Source organism: Zalophus californianus, chromosome 14, assembly GCF_009762305.2.
Source record: "Zalophus californianus isolate mZalCal1 chromosome 14, mZalCal1.pri.v2, whole genome shotgun sequence".
Lineage (NCBI taxonomy): Eukaryota > Metazoa > Chordata > Mammalia > Carnivora > Otariidae > Zalophus > Zalophus californianus.
Genome location: NC_045608.1, coordinates 5,359,459 through 5,377,353, shown reverse-complemented (window position 1 = coordinate 5,377,353; position 17,895 = coordinate 5,359,459). Strand labels below are relative to the sequence as shown.

Sequence of the window (17,895 nt, the reverse complement as noted above, 5' to 3'; positions counted from 1 at the left end):
GCAAAAGAGACTAGAGACAGGACCTACCCCAACAGCGACACCATGTTGACATAATGTGGTGAGAGGCGCACGTCGCCTCTGTGTCTTCCTCCCAAAAACCCAGAACTCCAGTCTAATCCTGAGAAAAACATAGACAAATCCCAACAGAGGGACATCCCACAAAATCCCTGAACTATCCAGGTCACCAAAAGCCAGGGAAAGTCTGAGAAACCATCACAGCCCTGAGGAGCCTAAGGAGACGCTTTGACCAGATGTGACGTGGTCTCCTGGGTGGACTCCCGGAGCAGAAAAAGAGTATTAAGTAAAAACTAAGGAAAGCCGCACAGAGTGCGGACCGTACTTAACACCAGTGCGTCACTGCCCGTCCACTTACCGTAACAAACAGGCCACCCTAACGACAGGTGTGAGCGGGGAAAACGGGGTGTGCGGGACGTGGAAACTCCGTATTCTCTCCCCAGTTCTCCAATACGTCCAAAGCTCTTCTAAAATAGAAAGTTATTTCACTGCAAATCGGACCCCCTCACGAGGCTGTGGGTCAGTGCCTCACCAGCTCACATCAGAGCTCGAAGCAAAAGTAAAACTGTGCCCATACATGTTTTTCCCAAACACTAAAGTCGTTGAAAAAAATACTGAAATGCTCACAAGTAAATATATTAAAACCCACAATATTATTTTAAATTTAAATATTTTGCTTAAACCCAAACCAGAATTCATTGTCATTTTATTTCTCTGGCATCAGTGGAAGCAAACTCATTGGGTCAATTTCCTGGTGCTGCTCTAACAAGTTATCAAAAACTTACGTGTCTACAACATCACAAATTTAGCCTCTTGCAACTTGAAGGTCGGATATCCAAAGTGGGTCTCACCCCAAAACGGAGCTAAAATCAAAGGGTCAGCAGGGCTGGTTCCTTCTGGAGGCTCTCAGAGAGAATCCACTTCCCTGCCTGTTCCAGATTCCAGAAGCCACCGTGCCCCTTGGCTCCTGGCCCGTCGCCCCAAACCCTGCCCTCATCATCACATCCTCTCTGACGTCCCTCCCTCCCTCTTCCAAGGACCCTTGTGACAATAAAAGAACAGGGCCCTCCCACTGTATCCTCCTTCCTGCTGGCTGTGAATGATGTATGGGACAGTGTGATGTCTGGTGCTGTGGCAGCCATCACGAGACCATGAGGACAAGGCTGAGAAAGTTACAGGTCCACCCAGACAACCCAGGAGCACCTTCGGCCTCGAGACTCGTGATCTCATGGCATCGGCCCAGTCCCCTTTGCCACGTGAGCGAACGGGTTCACAGATTCCAGAATTAGGACGTAGACACCTTTGGGGGACCAATGTCCTGCTTTCCACACCTACTCAGAGCTGTGGGGCTTCCTCCCCCGGAGCCCCCTCCACACCTGGCAACACCCCTGCACCAGGGCAGAGTGACATTTGCCGCCCAGGTGCCTCTTCCTTTCTGGAACATTCTTGTCTGCAGCCAGCAGGCAAGACCCAGGCCAGACAAGGTGGACCAGATCCCACCAGGGGAGGCCCACTGTCTTCTCAAAGTGAGGCCCCGTGCCTCGTATGCTCTAGCATGCCCGGGCCACCCCACCCCCCACCCCCCGTAGGACCCCCTCCTTGACTTGCAGCCTGAACTGCCTTAAAAGAAACCCAAGGCAGGACGCACTCTGGGCGGCTTCTTTCAAGTTGTGCAGTTGGGGGTTGGGGGGGCTTTGTTCTCACAAAGGAATCTGGATGACAAGCGCCTTCCGGCTGCAGACCCCCCACTGCCTCCTGACTTCAGCGACCACAAGGGCAGCCTCACTTGACAGTGACACAAGGGTGTCAGAACATCAACTGAGGCACACCCCAAAAAGAGCTCACCCAGCTACACCCCTAGCCAGGAACATCAGGGGGGTTGAGGAGCCCTGGAGGGCCAGCCTCCCCTGTCCTGGGATGGCGGCAGAACCAGGAGGGTCCCGCCAAAGCCCACCTCAAAAAGCCAGCGGGTTCCCCGGGGGAACAGATGGGGAAGAGCGGAGGTCAGAGCAACATGGGGTTCCTAGAGGACCCAGGAAGTTCCTGGCTGGGCAGGGACTGGCCACCACTGAGCCCCAGTCCCTCACTTCCCAAAAGGGACCCAAGCACAAGGGGTGGATGGCCCAGGGGATTTCTAAGGAGCTGAGCAACCTCACCTCTCTACCTCAAATCAGTTTGGGGGTGCTAACAGTATCATGGCAGTGTCGGGGTGTGGGGGCGGATTCTGCTGCTTTGTGTCATCATTTACTCTGTACCTGATCAAGCAGAGGTTCTCCAAGTGGGGTCCCTGGACCAGCAGCATCAGCATCCCCTGCAAACCTGTTAGACATGCTGGTTCTCTGGCCCCATCTCAGACTCCGGGGGTGGGGCCCAGCCATCTGTGTGTCAGCAAGCCCCCCCCAGGGACTCACTGGTGGATAAAGTTAGAGAACCACCATGTGAGGGACACAGAGGAAACAATGCCAAACATATGCTTCAGAATAACTCGGGAAAGGGGAAACGGTTTGGGGGGGGGACAGACAAATCTCAGGACACACGACTCGATGTCTGTGGAAGCAGGTGAGGGGCACATGGCAGTCATGACATGTTCTACCTGTACGTATGTCTGAAATGTTTTCTAGGTTTTTAAAAATCACCCAAAATGTCTTAAATGCCCTCTCCCACCATCCTCCCCTCCAAAACAAAAACAAAAACCCCTGTCCTGGGATGGCGTCAGAACCAGGAGGGTCTGGACCCCCCGCCTCCCTGAAGCCGACTGTCCACCCATGGGCCAGATCCGGCCAGGGGAAGAGTTTGGGATCACACGGTATTCCAAAACATTTCAATCTCCTGACAATATTTTTTAAATGGCAAGATAAAGGCCGTATTTCCAGCAACTTTTGAAAACCGGGGAGATGTGCATCGCCACACGGCCCCAGGCTTCAGGAACCGAGCTGGCTGGCGGGCCTGCTCTTCGGCCACCACAGGCCCCACGGCTCCCGGTCCCTTCACACCAGGCTGTCCCGGTCACCTCTGCCGCCTGTCGGCCCTCACAGGGGCCGGAGTCTGCACGCAGCCCCTGCAGCCCAGCCACTCGAGAGGAGAACACAGCAGTCCCTCCTTCACTCATTCCAACCCTGCCTGAGCACCTATGATGCTCCAAGCTGGCGCCTACTTATGGGGGGAAAGTCCATGAGACGGGAGCCGAGCGCCAAGTGAGAGAGCAGATCTGTCGATCTGACATGACTCAGATACGCCATCGGAGGAGCTCGGGGGCATCGGACGGATCTGCAGACGTGCGCTAGGGTGCACCCGGACACCCGTATACCACTGGCAGGACGGTCAACCAGTACAACCACGTTGGAGTGCCGTCAGGCAATATCCACCAAAGCAGAACACACACACCTCCCCCCCCCACAACCTGCTAATCCCCTTCCTGGGTATTGCCCGAGAGAAATGAGAACACATGGCCACACAAAGACGTGCACACGAATGTTCCTAGAGCTTTATTCCTGGGGGCCCCGAACTGGAAACGACCAGAAGGTGAACCAGCACGCACACGGTGGTATACTCACACAACTGTGAGAAGGAACAGCCAATGTTGAGCGGAAGTAGCCAGCCTGCGGGAGTACCCGCTGTGTGATGCCATGCGGATCGAGGACAAGCCCTGCTGAAACCAATCTACGCTGTAAAAAGTCAGGGTAGTGCTTACCCCTGGGGCAGGTAGTGACTAGGGGGGAGCACAGGGGATTCTGGGCACTGCTGTTTCTTGATCTGGGTATGTTCAGCTGTGAAGAACCTGTGCGCCCAATACATAGTAGGCTAATGTCGACGGGGATGGCCAGCATTTTCTGGGCACCAGGCTACGTGCTGAATGTTTGGCACACATGCAGAGTGTGTTGCTGCTCACCCAAAGCCCACCTCTATCCCATCCCTTAACTAAGAGAACCCTGACTTGCTTCCAGTATTGGGTAGAGAGCCCTAAATTTCATCCTTGTGGCTGTGAATGATGTATGGGACAGTGTGATGTCTGGCACTGTGGCAGCCATCATGAGACCATGAGGACAAGACTAAGAAAGCGCCCACACACTGACCCAGTGCCCTGACATTATTGAACTGCTGAACAAATCTGGAAATACCTACCATCTCCAGTCTCTTATGAAGCATGATAACAAACATCTGTATTGTACCAGCCACCTGGAAGCAGGTTTTTATGTTGCTTGTAGCCCAAAACATCCCATCTGAAGCAATGTTTTCTTTCATTTAATCCTGACAATTAGTCTGTGAGGCAGGTACCATTATTTGTTCTGTTTTATAGATGAGGAAACTAAGGCACAATGAGATTTAAACCACTCACTTGCCCAAGGGTACAAACCCCGCAGAGGCAGAGGGTCATGAACCCCAGTCGGCCCCAAATCCTGCGCTCTAACCACCCTACCTTCTGTCTCAGGACAGGCTCCCCACAGGTATGGCAGAGTAAGGATCACAGATGAGTGGGGAGACCCCTGTCCCCAGGCGGATCAAGCCCAATCCTACCCTCCACCTCTCAAATCAGGGCCTCACCTGGACCCCCTAATTCCACTGCCGTGATGAAATCCGGCAGTCCACCCGTCCACACTCTTTCTGGCAGGCCCAGTCCACCCTAGGGCCCCACTTTTCCATGCGCATCAGGCAGGGAACAAGCACCCCTTCGATTCCTTCACTCCACTCCAATAACAAGGCGGGGTGTTTTCAAGCAAGGAAGGGTCCAGCAAACTGCAGCCCCCAGGCCAATTCTGTCCTGATGCCTGCTTCCATTCATCCCTGAAGCTAACAATGGTTTTACTTTTTTTTTTTTTTACGATTTTTTATTCATGAGAGAGAGAGAGAGAGAGCGAGCGAGCGAGCATGAGCGGGGGGAGGGGCTGAGGCAGAAGGAGAAGCAGGCTCCCCGCCGAGCAGGGAGCCCAACGGGGGGCTCAATCCCAGGACTCTGGGATCATGACCCGAGCCGAAGTCAGACACCCAACCGACGGAGCCCCCCGGGTGCCCCTGCTTGTACATTTCTTAATGTTGGGGGAGGAAGGACACTATTTCATGACACGTGAAAATTCCAGAAAAATCACATTTCAGTGCCCGTGAAGAACGCCGTCACGCACACAGCCTCACCCCCCCCAGTGGTGTATCCTCTGCACCCCAGCGGCTGACGCCGGACCTGTCTGGCCTGCAGAGCCCAACATATTTACGAAGTGTCCCTTTCCAGACAAAGTCCCCCGGCCCCTGTACTCGCCGCCCCGGCCCCCCGCTCGGCCGCAGGGTGTCCTCTCCTCCCGCCCCGGCGGCCGTGCAGAGAGCCGGGAGGGACCCGGGACCCGCTCTCAAGGAGGCACCTCAGTGTCAATGAGCCACCAGAACTATTACTAAATGAGCCTTCTTTCGCTCGCCTTGGCCCCCGTTCAAGAATGCGCCGGGGAGCCTGCCAAGGCCTCATAAAATGGGGCAACCGTGGTTTGAGCTGGTAGGAATCAGGAGCTCAGGGCTGCCTCCTTCAAAGGCTCGCTCTTTTGCAAGAGGCTCAGCATGTTGTAATCTGACCACAGCGCCGAACCCAACGCCCCCTCAGGTGAAACCCCATCATGATTTTTTTTAAATAGCATAAAATTTACCATCTTCACTGTTTTTACGTGCACGCTTCGGTGGCATGAAGCAAATTCACGTCGCTGTGCGACCGGGGTCACCATCCGTCTCCAGAACTTTCTCATCTGCCCAAACGGAGGCTCTGTCCCCAGGAAACCCCAGCACCCTGGCCCCCTCCCCCGGCCCCTGGCGCCCCCATCCCACGTCCTGTCTCTGTGACCAGGACTCCTCTGGCTGTCTTGCGGGAGTGGAATCCTGTGGTGTGTGTGCTCTCGTGGCCGGCTGCTGTCCTCACTCAGCACCATGTCTTCTGAGCTCCTCCACGGGGGCTGCAGGGGGCAGAACGGCCTTGTCTCGAAGCTGATTCACATTCCGGTGGATGGAGGGGCCTCCCTTTCCCTGCTCCTCTGTCCGTGGACCCCTGAGTTGCTGGGGCCACACAGCTACGAATACTGGTGTGCAGATCCGCTCGTGTCCCAGCTTTCAGTTCTTTGGGGGCGTACGGCCAGAGGGAAAATTGCTGTGTCCCACGGTAATTTCGTGTTTAAGTTTTCCAGGAAGCTGCGCCCGGTTTTCCGCAGACGCCGCACCACGCCACACCCCCACCAGCAGCGCGCAAGGGCTCCAGGCTCTCCACGCCCCGCCCACACTGGTGATTCTTCCAGTTTCGGGTAGTAGGCACCCCGACGGGTGTGCGGTGGGATCGCCATGGTTTTCATTTGCATTCATTTGTGCATCTTTTCCGGAGAGGTCTCTATTAAAAGTCCTTGGCCTGTTTTTTTGTTTTTTTGTTTTTCTTCTGCTGAGTTGTCCCACCAGGAATTTAAGGCCAAATTTAAGGCCACACTGTCCATCTGTTCTTGATCACCCCCCTACCTGGTCTTTTTGTCTTGGAAGACAGCCTCACACGCCTCAAACAGAAGTCTGAGAGCTGTCCTTGCTTTCCTTCCCTCACACACCAAGAACAGTCCATTGGCACAACCCAGTGGCTCTCCCTGCAGAAGAAATCTCAAATCCATTCCTGGCACCCAAAGGCGTCCCGACAAACTGATACCAAATCTAAGCCCCTCACCACGTCCTGCAAGGCCCCAGCCTGCCTCCCCCCTCCGCAGCCCTACTGGCCCGCTTCCTCCTCCACCACTTGGTAAGCAACTTCCTGTCTCCAGGCCTTTGCACGTGCTGTGCCCTCTGCCCGGCGAGCCGCGCCCATGCCTGACTCCTCCTCGGAAAGGCCCGCCCAACCACCCCACCAGACCCTGAGGTCAACTCACCCGCCTTGCTCCCTTCAGACACTGTTTGTGAGCATCTCGATTTGCTTGTGCACGGGCCGTCCCTCCCGCTACGATGTCAGCAGCTGAGAGCGGAGCCCGGTCAGCTCCGTCTACACGGCAGCCCCCGCACTGCTCAGGGCCCAGCACACAGTAGGTGCTCAGCAAACATGCCAAGGGCATGAGCACCCCTCCTTCTCACAGCACGCGGCCTCCTTTTGCTCCCCCCACCCACCCTGTCTGCATCACTCCCTCGGCTGGTTCACAGCAGCGCTGCACAGAGCTGATTCTCCACCCATCTCGTCCCATCCATCCACGGGGACTGAAATCCCCTGAACCCTTTGGAGTGGCTAAGGAGGCAGATGATGATGAATGCAAAGCATCCCCCGTGGCTGGAGGAGGGGGCCCCCTGTTAGCGCTGCTTCTATCCACCTCGCAGTCTCCTGGAGCCCGCCCAGGCTCCCCCGCGGCAGGTCCACCAGACCACAGGTGTGAAAGCTCCCGAAAAGTCAAAGATGCTGCAGAAATGCAAGGCTGCTTGTTAGTACGTCCAAACCCATGAAGAGGGTTCGAGAAGCCCCTCCCGACACTGTCCCCCAGGGTTGAAGTGTATCTCAAACCTCAGCTGGACTCTGTCCCAGCGCCCGGCCTTCCTTCCCTCCCCACCAAGGACACAGGTCGCCATGACTGCTGACAGCTCCCCCACACTTACCCCCTCCCTGCCACAAGGGAGCCTGGAGGTCAGTGACGTCAGTCCTTGCGTCTTGTGGGAGAGGATGGTGAGGGCCAGGCTGCCCGCCAAGGACGGCCTCCCCACCCCCCTGTCCCCCGCTACAGCCCCTCCTTGCCACCTCCCTGGGCCACACTGGTCTGCCACCCTCCTGTTCCAGGTGCCCAGGACACGGCCTGCCTCACCGCCCCCACCGTCACCATCCCCAGGCTCTCGCCAGGAGCAGGCAGCGTCCAAAGCACCATGCTCACCCAGCCCTCGGCCATGTAGACGCTCACAGCACCTCACCTGACAGATGGGTAAACTGAGGCGGGATGCTTGTGGTGGGCTTAAGGCTTTCAGCGCCGTCAGAACCCCCAGGGGCTCCCAACGGCCCAGATTTCCCCTGGGAACTCTTCCATCACCCAGGACCCTGGACGGTCTCTGTGAACAAACTCTGAATTTACTCCAGAAACAGACTGGAAATTGATGGCGACAGGGCCGGCCTGACACAGCCAACACACAGCTGAATACGCACCAGGCGGGGCCTGCTCACACCCCATTTACCAACCTGTGTGTCCCTCGCAGCAACAGCTGCGTGGCCAGGGCTAGGACTGTCCCCATTTTACAGATGAGGAAGCCAAGGCCAGGAAAAGTGTTACTTGCCCACGGCCACATAGCAGGAGAGCATCGTCCTGCGGAGGTGAGCAGACCTCAGCTCACCAAAGAACAGACCCCAACGAACTGTGTCATGAACACCTAGAAATCTAGATTTGCATATAAATCTGCCCATCTTTAAATGCTGGCTACCCATTTACTTAAATAAATTTTTTAATTGCTGTGTGGGGCCACACAAAACACCCCTCCAACCAGATCTGGGCTACATCCCTGGGAACAAAAGTGAAGAGCACAGGTGCTGGTCCGGGCTGCCCTTCGGCCACCAGCTGTGTGACCTCTGGCAGTCTCTTGACCCCTCTGAACCTCTGTGCCTCCACTTGAAAAACATGCATAATCGCACTATGGGGGCACTGTGAGGATCTAATAAGCTGTTCCCCGTGCGGCTTGGTGCCTGGCATACAGCAAGCACTCAGTCATTGCTCACTGCTGTTGTCAGCATCATCCTTCTTGTAGGGAGAGGAACGGTGGCCCCCCCAAAGACGTGTCTACCTAGAACCTTAAAGTGACCTTGTGTGGAAGAAAGGTCTTTGCCGATCCAGTTAAGGATCTTAAAATGAGATTATCCTGGATCACGCGGGTAGGCCCCAAATCCAAAGGCGGGTGTCCTTATAGCAGAAGAGAAGATTCAAAGAAGGGCCATGTGGAAAGGAAGGCAAAGATCGGAGGGATGTGGCCTCTAGCCAAGGGCCACCTGGAGCCACCAGAAGAGCAAGGCTTCCCCAGAGCCTCTGCGGGGAGCGCAGCCCTGCCAACACCTTGATTTCACACTTCTGGTCTCCAGAGCTCTGACAGGGCGGACTTCCATTGCTTTTGAACCACCGAGTCTGTGACGGTTTGCTACGGCAGTCCCAGGCAACCAATATGCTCCCCGAGAAAGTTCCGGAAGACACACAGGTGTTTCCAGCAAGAAGCCTTTTCTAACATGGATCCCAACCTGTGGCTTCCTGGGTCACGTCTGCAAGGCTCTGGCAGGAACTAGGGAACCACAGCTCTGCCTTCGCAACGTTCTGTTTCCCAAGCCCATAGGGTGGAGGGAGGGCCTCCGGCGGGGCCCCTCCAAGGTGACATACGTGCCAGAGCAGGGATCTCCAAGATCCACCCCCAGGTGCCAAACCCAAGGCGGAGAAAGGCACGCGGGGCATGCACCGTGTGTGCCTGGGAAGGAAGCATGTACCAATCCCTGTGGACACACACACTGTTTTCAGGAAGGGACTAGTAAACCAAGTCACCAGGCAGCCCCCCTGGAGCCGGGACCCATCGTCAGGACAGGGAGCGGTGACTTTTCATGCTGTGCCTTCTTCGGAGCTTGTACTAGTTTCTTGTATGCTTTCAATTTTTAAAAATCATGCCCTGGCTTTTCTTTCTTTATCTCATTTCTGATGTCAGCAGGAGCTTTCTGGGCACGCGCTGGCCCTGGGAGCACGTCCAGTCCCACTGTCATGAGAAACAGGACCAGCTGAGGCCGTGTGAGCCGAGGAAACCAGCCCCACTGCACAGGTCCAGGGTGGCTCCCAGAAGAAAACCGAGTTCCCAGAGAACCAGGAACTAGGAGCTGGATCTGAACCTGGCATTCTGCAGGTCTGAGGATCGGGCACACACCAAGTGGGGGTGGGTTGAATAGTGTCCCCCAGAATTCCTGTCCAGCTGGAACCTCGGAATGTGACCCTATTTGGAAACAGCATCTTTGTAGAGGGAATCAAATTATGGATCTGGAGATGAGTTAATCCTAAATCCAATGACAGATGCCCACATAAGAAGAGAGGAGGCCACGGGGACACACGCAGGGGACGGCCACGTGAGAACAGAGACCTGGGAAATTAGTACACGCGTGCACAGCTGCACCCCATTATTAGCGGGCGGGGACGCCCAAGCTGAGACAGCAGGAACGGGGTGGGGGGGACAGCCACATTCTCTCCCGGTCCTGGACACAACCGGCCTCCTGCTCCGAACTTTCCCTGGAGAACCTCACGTCCTCTGCCACTCCAGGCTTAGCTGACCTCCGCCATCAGGAGCCTGAGACTTCTGATTAAACCAAGCCCGAGGCCTGGGGTCTACCCCCACTTTGTGTGACCCCCCAGCAGGCCCCTCAAACTCTCTGAGCCTGGGACCCTGTACCCCCACTGACATACAAAAGAAAAATGTCTCGGGCGCCTGGGTGGCTCAGATGGTTAAGCGTCTGCCTTCGGCTCAGGTCATGATCCCGGGGTCCTGGGATCGAGTCCCGCTTCGGGCTCCCTGCTCCTTGGGAGCCTGCTTCTCCCTCCGCTTCTCTCTCTCTCTCTCCTCTCTCTCTCTCCTCCTCTGTCTCTCATGAATAAATAAAATCTTAAAAAAAAGAAAAAAGAAAAATGTCTCAAAACTCAGAAACGCACATCAAAACCCCACCCATCGCCACCAGAGAGGCTCGAGAAGGCCTGAAGGTCTCCCGCGCCGGCGTGGATGCGGGAGGAATGGTTAGTGAGGAGGCTCCCCCGGCACGCCACGACCCAGAAGTCCCCGAAAACTGGAAGGTGGGGGGCCGGGACGTGTGCCGCGCGCGGAGGCCGGAGCCCACGGTACCGGCACCCGCACAAAGGGAACGAACGACCCGTGAAGAGATCCGGGCGGCGCAGGAGGCCCGGAGCCCGCCGGACAAGCGGCGACACGGGCAGGCCTGGAGGAGCGGCGCACGACTCCGGAAAAGGAGACCGGAGTCCTGAGCCCGGAGCCAGGGGGAGCCGTCCCCACGGTGACCCAACCGGGTCGCACCCCGCTGACACCGGGAGCCTGCGGGGAAAGCGCGGTTTGTCCCCGTTTACGGGAGCCTCACAAAGCGCAGAGACGGGAGGAACTTGCCGCGGGTCACACAGCAAGCGGGAGGCAGAGCCAGGAGCGGGGAGCCAGCGCCTCCTGCCTGGATCCAGAACCTCTGTTCCGGGTGCAGAGTCCCAGCGCGATGCGGGATCGTACGCGTGTGCCCGCGTGTGCCCACGCTCTTGCACACGCACGTGTGCGCCCAGGCCCGCAGAGGCACGCGGACACCCGCGCTCTCCACAGCTCTATCCACAGCGGACACCTGCCACAAGGCGGATGGATGGACCTCGAAAACGGTGCCGAGGGGAAGCTGCCAGACACAAGAGGACACAGACCATAAGACCCCACTTGTGTGAAGCGTCTGGAGGAGGCGCACAGACATGGAAAGCAGACTGCCGCTCAGCGGGGGCCGGGGGCTGGAAGGCAGAGGGGGGAGTGACTGCTAAGGGGGAGCAGGTTTCACTGTGGGGGGCAGGACTGTCCCCGCAGCCCGTGGAAGCAACAGCGGCACCACACTGTGAAGGCACGAAAGGGCACTGAATTGATCACTTTAAAATGACTAATTGTACACTATGCGAATTTCACCTCCATAAATTATTACATAAAAAACTTAATGAGGGGCGTGAGCGCTGGCGCAACCACTCTGGGAATGAGCCTGACACGTCCGGGCAGGGCTGGAGATGCACATGGGCACCAGCGGCCCTACCCTGGCTGTGGGCCCCCGGGGAACGTGGGCGTGTACACCCCCAGCCATCGTGCACCGGAGACACCCAGATGGCCTCATGGAATACTGCACAATCGTGAAAACCGGGTGTGGCTTCTTGCAACCCCAAGGCCGGATCTCACAAATGTAACGAGAAGCGAAAACAGACCAGAGAATACGTGGGTCCCCCAGTCCGTCTGGGCTGAGCTGCTGGAACAAAGTACCACGGACAGAGTGGCTTAGTCCCGGCAAACATTTATTCCTTACAAGGGGTGCTGGAGGGGTCGGGGGAGAGCCCTCCTTCTGGTGGCAGGCTTCTCAGTGTGCCCTCGATGGGGACCCCCTGGGGTCTCTTTTATAAGGGACACTAATCCCACTAAACCCTTCTCACGTGTCCTTAACCCGAAAGTCCCAGTCCAAAGCCTCATCTAGATATCGACATCGGGTACCAGCAAGGCCCCAGCCTGGAGCCTGTGAGATCGAAAATGTTACGGGCTTCGGGAACACCACAGTGGGACTGGCCCAGGTTCGACACTCCCTTCCCAAAAGGAGAAAGGAGGGAGGAACGGGTCAAAACCCAACGGGGCAAACCACACTAAACCCCGGGGCTGGAAAATAATCCCCCCGATGGCCTCTGAATCATTCCTGGGGTCCTGCCCTTGTCGTGAAGAACAGCACACAGGTGGCCGAACGGCCCCACGGTCCGTCCCATAAAATCGAACATTTCCAGCCACCTTCCCTCACTCCTTCCCTGTCCTTCCTCTTCGGTTCCAACTGGCTGTCTTCCTGCAGAGGTGAATGAAGTCTGGCTCACACCCACACAGATCCTTTTATCAAACGGTCATCGGCCACACCCTTGGCCTTCTCTTCTGAACAGGCTTCCTCGTTGTCTCCATTGCTGGATAGGCTGGGAGGTTTCCAATGTTTCAGTTCTGCCTCCCCGTGATGAACAATCTGTACGTCGCCTCTCTCCGTTGGCATTTTACTATGAGCACAGGAAGAAGCCAAGCCACACCTTCCATCCCGGGCTCAGGTGTCCAACTTCATCACCTGCAAGCTCCACCTGCCACAAGACCCCGGATTGCAAACACAGTTCGGGCACGTTCTCTCAAGGATGGCCTCTCCAGTTTCCAAGCAGGTCCTCACATCCGCGGGCCACCACACCCTGCTCCCGACCACCAGGGTGTCCTCTAAGAAGACGGGGGCTCTCGCCAGCCCCCCTCTCCTCCTTCTGAGCCCTCGCCAGGATTGATTTTAATGGTCCACTCGGGGCAACGTGGGCTCCTTCCAGCTCGCACCCCACACTCTCCCAGCCTCTGCCAATGACCCAGGTGCAAAGCCGCTTCCCCAGGTGTAGGTGTGGTTAAAGCAGCACCCCACCCCGGGGAACAATTCCTGTTCTAGTCCATCAGGGCTGCGAGATCAAAATGCCATCAGTAAGATAGGGCGGCTTATAAACAATAGGCCTTTATTTCTCACTGTCTGGAGGCTGGAAGTCTGAGATCAAGGTGCCCGCACGGTCAGGCGAGAGCTCTCTTCTGGGTCGTCATAGGTTTTCTGCTGTGTCCTCACATGGCGAAAAGGGACTCTCTGGGGACTCTTTGAAAAGGGCACTCATGGGGGGGGGGGCGCCTGGGTGGCTCAGTCAGTTAAGCCTCCGACTCGTGATTTCAGCTCAGCTCATGATCTCTCAGGGTTGTGGGATCAAGCCCCATGACGGGCTCTGCACTCCACACGGAGTCTGCTTGTCTCTCCCTCTCTCTCAAATAAATAAATAAAATCTTAAATAAGAGGGCTCGAATGCTTTTATAAGGGCCCCACCCTCCTGACCCAGTCCCCTCCCAAAGTCCCTGCCTCCTCATACCATCACCCTGGGCATTCAGTTTGCCAATAGATGAATTTTGGGAAAACGGACATTCAGACCACAGCAGTCTGACTGCATTCGAGTAAAGTTCGGCATCAGGGCATCGGGGACGCAACAGAAAGCCAGGCAAGCTGGGAACGAGCCTCGTCTCCTCTGCGGGGGCTTCTGCCTGCAAAAGCACGGGGTCCTGCTTTTCTTCCGGGGGGTGATCACACAGGTGTTCGTGTGAGGTCTCTACTTCACCGCCGTGTCTTAGGCACTTCCCTTGAAGCGCATCCTATTTCACCCCAGAGAGAAATTAAAGACTCCGGAGTTGCAACAAGGAAGCGGGAAGCTGCAGTGGGTGGAATCCAGGAAGCCTGGGAACAGGCGGTTGAAGAGAGTCCCGGGGCTGGAGAGTCTCCGGCCGCTGCCAGGGGATTCCGGCTGCAGTGGGCTCAGGGCCGAGGAGGGCCAGCATGACCTCCACGGCCAGCCCAGAGGCCAGAAGGGGCCAGGCTGATGCTGCAGGCCTCAGGGGGATGGGCGGGAGGCCCCAGAACAGAGGGGAGCCCCCACCCGCCGCTCGGGCTTCCCAGGGCCGCCCCTCCCCCCCTGGGCTCTCCAGCCCAGAGCAGGAGGCGGGTGTCTGGCCCAGCCTAGCCCACAGGCAGTCCTGCTCCGGCAGGGAGGGGAAGGGGGAATCCAGGCGCGCAGAGGCGGCTGGAAGGATCCACAGGCCTTGGTTGGCGCCTCGCATGAGGGCGAGGAATCAGAGCGAGGAGAACGCGACGCAGGTGGAGGAAGGATCGAGAGGGGCAAGGACGGAAGGAATCACTGGCTCCTGCAGTCCCGGGGGGGGGGGGTGTGTGTGCAGACCCCCCCTGGGGTCCCGGCCTGCTGCGGGTGGGGCTGCCAAGCTGGGGGAGTCCAGACTACCCACCCCAACTGAGCCACAAAAGCTCTACTCCCATCCGATTCACACAAGGAGGCTTTTGTGTGGGAATCTGTTAGAAGAAAACGTGCACTCACGAGGAAAGAACGGGACAGATCCAAATCGAGGGGCAGCCTGCCAAGGAAACTGGCCCGGTCCCCTCGCAAACAGTCAGCGTCGCTGAGCACAGGGCTCCCACCAGTCCCTCACACGGTTCTGGCAATTTCTCCAAACTAAAATTTTTCAAACTAGAAACCTCAGGTGGGAAAAGAACGCAGAGGTTGCTGTCCAGTTGTTTTCCGGGGCTGAATGGTCCCTCGTGGGAACGGCTGGGACATGCACACGGTGGAGCCCTCCCAGGCCTCCGGACAGACTAGTGAGGCCACCACATGTGAGCTGGGAAGACTTAGAGAAGAGAGGGACAATGCAGTGAGAACAGCCAGACGCAGGAAAGGGGGCCCAGTACGGTCCCGCTTAGGGGAAACTGAGGCAGGCCAATCCTTCTATCTGCCCGTGTCCATAAGGCTAAGACGATGGCAAGAGCAAACACTTACATGACACTTGCTGAGCTGTTATCCTAAGTGGTTTACGTATGCCAACTCCTCCACGTTTTAAGAGCCCTAGAGACGACATTCCATTTTCCAGAGCGAGGAGTCCGGCACAGAGTGGTTAAGTCGCTGGCCCAAAGGCACACAGCTGGCAAGTGGCAGAGTCAGGATTTGAACCCGGACTGTCTGGCTCCAAAGCCCATGTTCTTGGGTCCACCTAATCTCCTGGATGCCAAGACCCTGGCCAAGGGCTGGAGAGAACCCTGGCAATTCGAGAACTCACGACTAATCTTGACGGCGACACGCTGCGCCCCCTCATTCGGTACCACCTCCCAGCTCCCGACATCCCACTCTGCCCCATGCCTGTCTCCCAGACGGAAGGCGACCATGTAGGCGCGCAGGGCACTCCGTCAGGGATGTTCCCAGGGGCCCCGAGGGCCTGGCTCTCTAGGCAGGCCCCTTCCACACACACCTCTGCACTGTCCTAGCTTAAAAAGGAAATGTCCCAAGGTTTGGGGCAAGGGCCAGCAGGCTGGTAGTCATTCCTCCGGGGACTCCTGCTTACAGGTGTGCTGAGCCACACTGCAGAATACCCCTGCTGGCTCCAAGGGTTCCAGACCAATTCTCCCCTCTGTACCTGGGCAGACTGTGATAAAGGCCACAGGGTCTCCGGCTCGTCCCTCCCTCCCTCGCCTCCCCTCCAGCACACACCCAGGGGAGCCTCCCACCAGGGGCAGACAAAGCCTGAACTCTGGCACACTCCAGCTCTGACATCTTTCCCAGTTTATTAAAAAACACCTCCTCCCAATCCTGCTGCCAGGATGTGGAGCAGACCGGGATAGAGGACACTAGTTAACGACTTGCTCTTGGAACTGTTCAGCCTCTTCCAAGCCCTGCTCCCCTGGCCCATCTGGCCTCCACCCAGCACTCCACTTCCTCTACTCACCTGGGACAATCTGCTCTTCCAGCACTCACTGCTAATTTGCTCTGGGCCCTCATGTAAATCTCTGCTCCCTCTGGGTTTTGTTTTCCCCATAGGAAAAATTAAAAAAGGGACTGAGGAAAACCCAAGTTCCAGATCTAACGATCTGAGAGATTGTGAAACCTTCCCTGTTAAAAACAATTAGCTCAAAGCTACCACCTCCTCAAGAGATCTTTGATGAAGCCAAACAAAATAATCTCTAACACTGGAATTGCCAGTCACTGAGGCAATGAGATGAAGAGGGGAAGCTCTTCTGGGGCAAAGGGCCCTTCCACCATTTTTGCTGCCTGTCACCTTTTCCTCTTTCTGCTAACACCCTCATTCCCCCCTACCCCCTACCCCACCTCCTTCTCATTTAGGGCACCACCCCACCCACCTAACTCCCTGCGGTTTGGGAAAAACCAAACTCCTTCCCGAGCTCCAGGGATGGGCATGTGATCCAACTTTGACCAATCACAGCAGTCCATTTCTCAAGTTCGGTGATTGGCTCAGGGAGGAGCATGTAACACAAGCCCAGCCAATCAGAGCCAATGAACATTCCCAGCACAACTTTTCCCAGCCACTAGGAAAATTCTCCAATTACCCTTAAAGGTCCCTCCACAAGGTTCCCTTTGGAGACCTCCGGGGAACTTCAAAGCAACCAGTCTCTCCCCCACAGAGTGCAGATGACCGTTTGTTTTCTGAGCCCCAGACAGAGATGCCAGTGAATGATATGGAAGCCTACATACCTAAAAAATGAATCTTTAATTCCAAGATTGCATTCAGGACCCACAGGAAGAAAAGCAGGGCCACGAAAAATCACCACCACCACCACCACCACCACCACCACCACTCTCCAGGCTGACGGGGACCCAGGCGACAGGTGGTTCACTGGGTGCAGGGAAATGATTTTACATGGGTGAGTCACCTCCACGACCCTTACAGAGTAAAACCACAGGCAGAGTGGACCGCAGTCTCCCCCACCAGCCTCACTAAGTCTCTGCTGGTAGAGACAAGAGATGGCACATAAGCGACTCCACTTTAATGCTGAACCTCGGCCTAAATGCAGCAAGAAGGGAAACACACCCCTCCCCCATGCAAGCGGCCTGCCGGCTGGGGCCCCATACCTGCTGTGAGGATCCCTGCTCCCTCCATGAGGCAGAAGGAAGGGACTCCAGACCAGCCTCCACGCCTCCCCTGGCCCCCCTCCGCCAGGACAGGCACTGTTTCTTTACCCACCGCTTACAGACAGCCCTGATGACATCTTTGTAAGTCATGTCAGGATGGAAAAGGGGTCCATCCAGAGACAGCAACGCCTAGCTGGGGGACACACCCAGTCACTGGGAGGGAGTAAAATGGGGTGGTTATAACACAGATGGGGTAGACAGTAGGAGTGGGGTTCAGGGGGAGGGTTGGTGGTCAGGGGGTAGCTTCTTCAAGAGGTCACATTAGAACTAAAACATAAAAGAGGAGGAACCAAGCATAAGAGCCAGAGGGGGAAAAGCCTTCTGCGGAGCAGGAACAGCACATGCAAAGGCCAGAACCGGAAAGAACCCCGGTGCACTGCAGGAAAAGGAAGGCCTGTGGGGCTGGAACAGGGTAAGAGCTCTGAGAATGGAAGCAGGCAGGGGCCCGTGAAGAAGGGACTTACAGGCTGTGGGGGCAGGCAGGCTTCCTACCTCATGCAAGAAGCTTTTCATCAGGGTAGTGAAACGATCCAACTTGCATTTTCTAAAGAGCATTCCGGCTGCGGCAGAGAGAAGTGCCAGAAGGGTGGCAAGCAAGAGGGCACAGGAGCACACAGGACGGTGAGGAAGCTGGAAGGAGGTCCGCAGTGGGGACCCATGC

General features: G+C 56.6%; 1 protein-coding gene across 6 annotated transcripts in view; it reads right to left on the bottom strand.

The window, feature by feature from the left end:
- SCARB1 (scavenger receptor class B member 1) overlaps positions 1 to 17,895 on the bottom strand; it is a 72,236-nt gene that overhangs the window by 44,470 nt on the left and 9,871 nt on the right. For 3 of the 6 annotated variants that reach the window (XM_027575261.2, XM_027575262.2, XM_027575260.1), the window contains exon 1: positions 5,640 to 5,729. The exons of the other annotated variants lie outside the window; for them this stretch is intronic. In XM_027575261.2, the coding sequence (XP_027431062.1) occupies positions 5,640 to 5,714 (75 nt within the window). In that variant the 5' untranslated portion in view covers positions 5,715 to 5,729. Of the gene's footprint in view, positions 1 to 5,639; positions 5,730 to 17,895 lie in introns of those variants that run through there. 6 annotated transcript variants of the gene reach the window in all.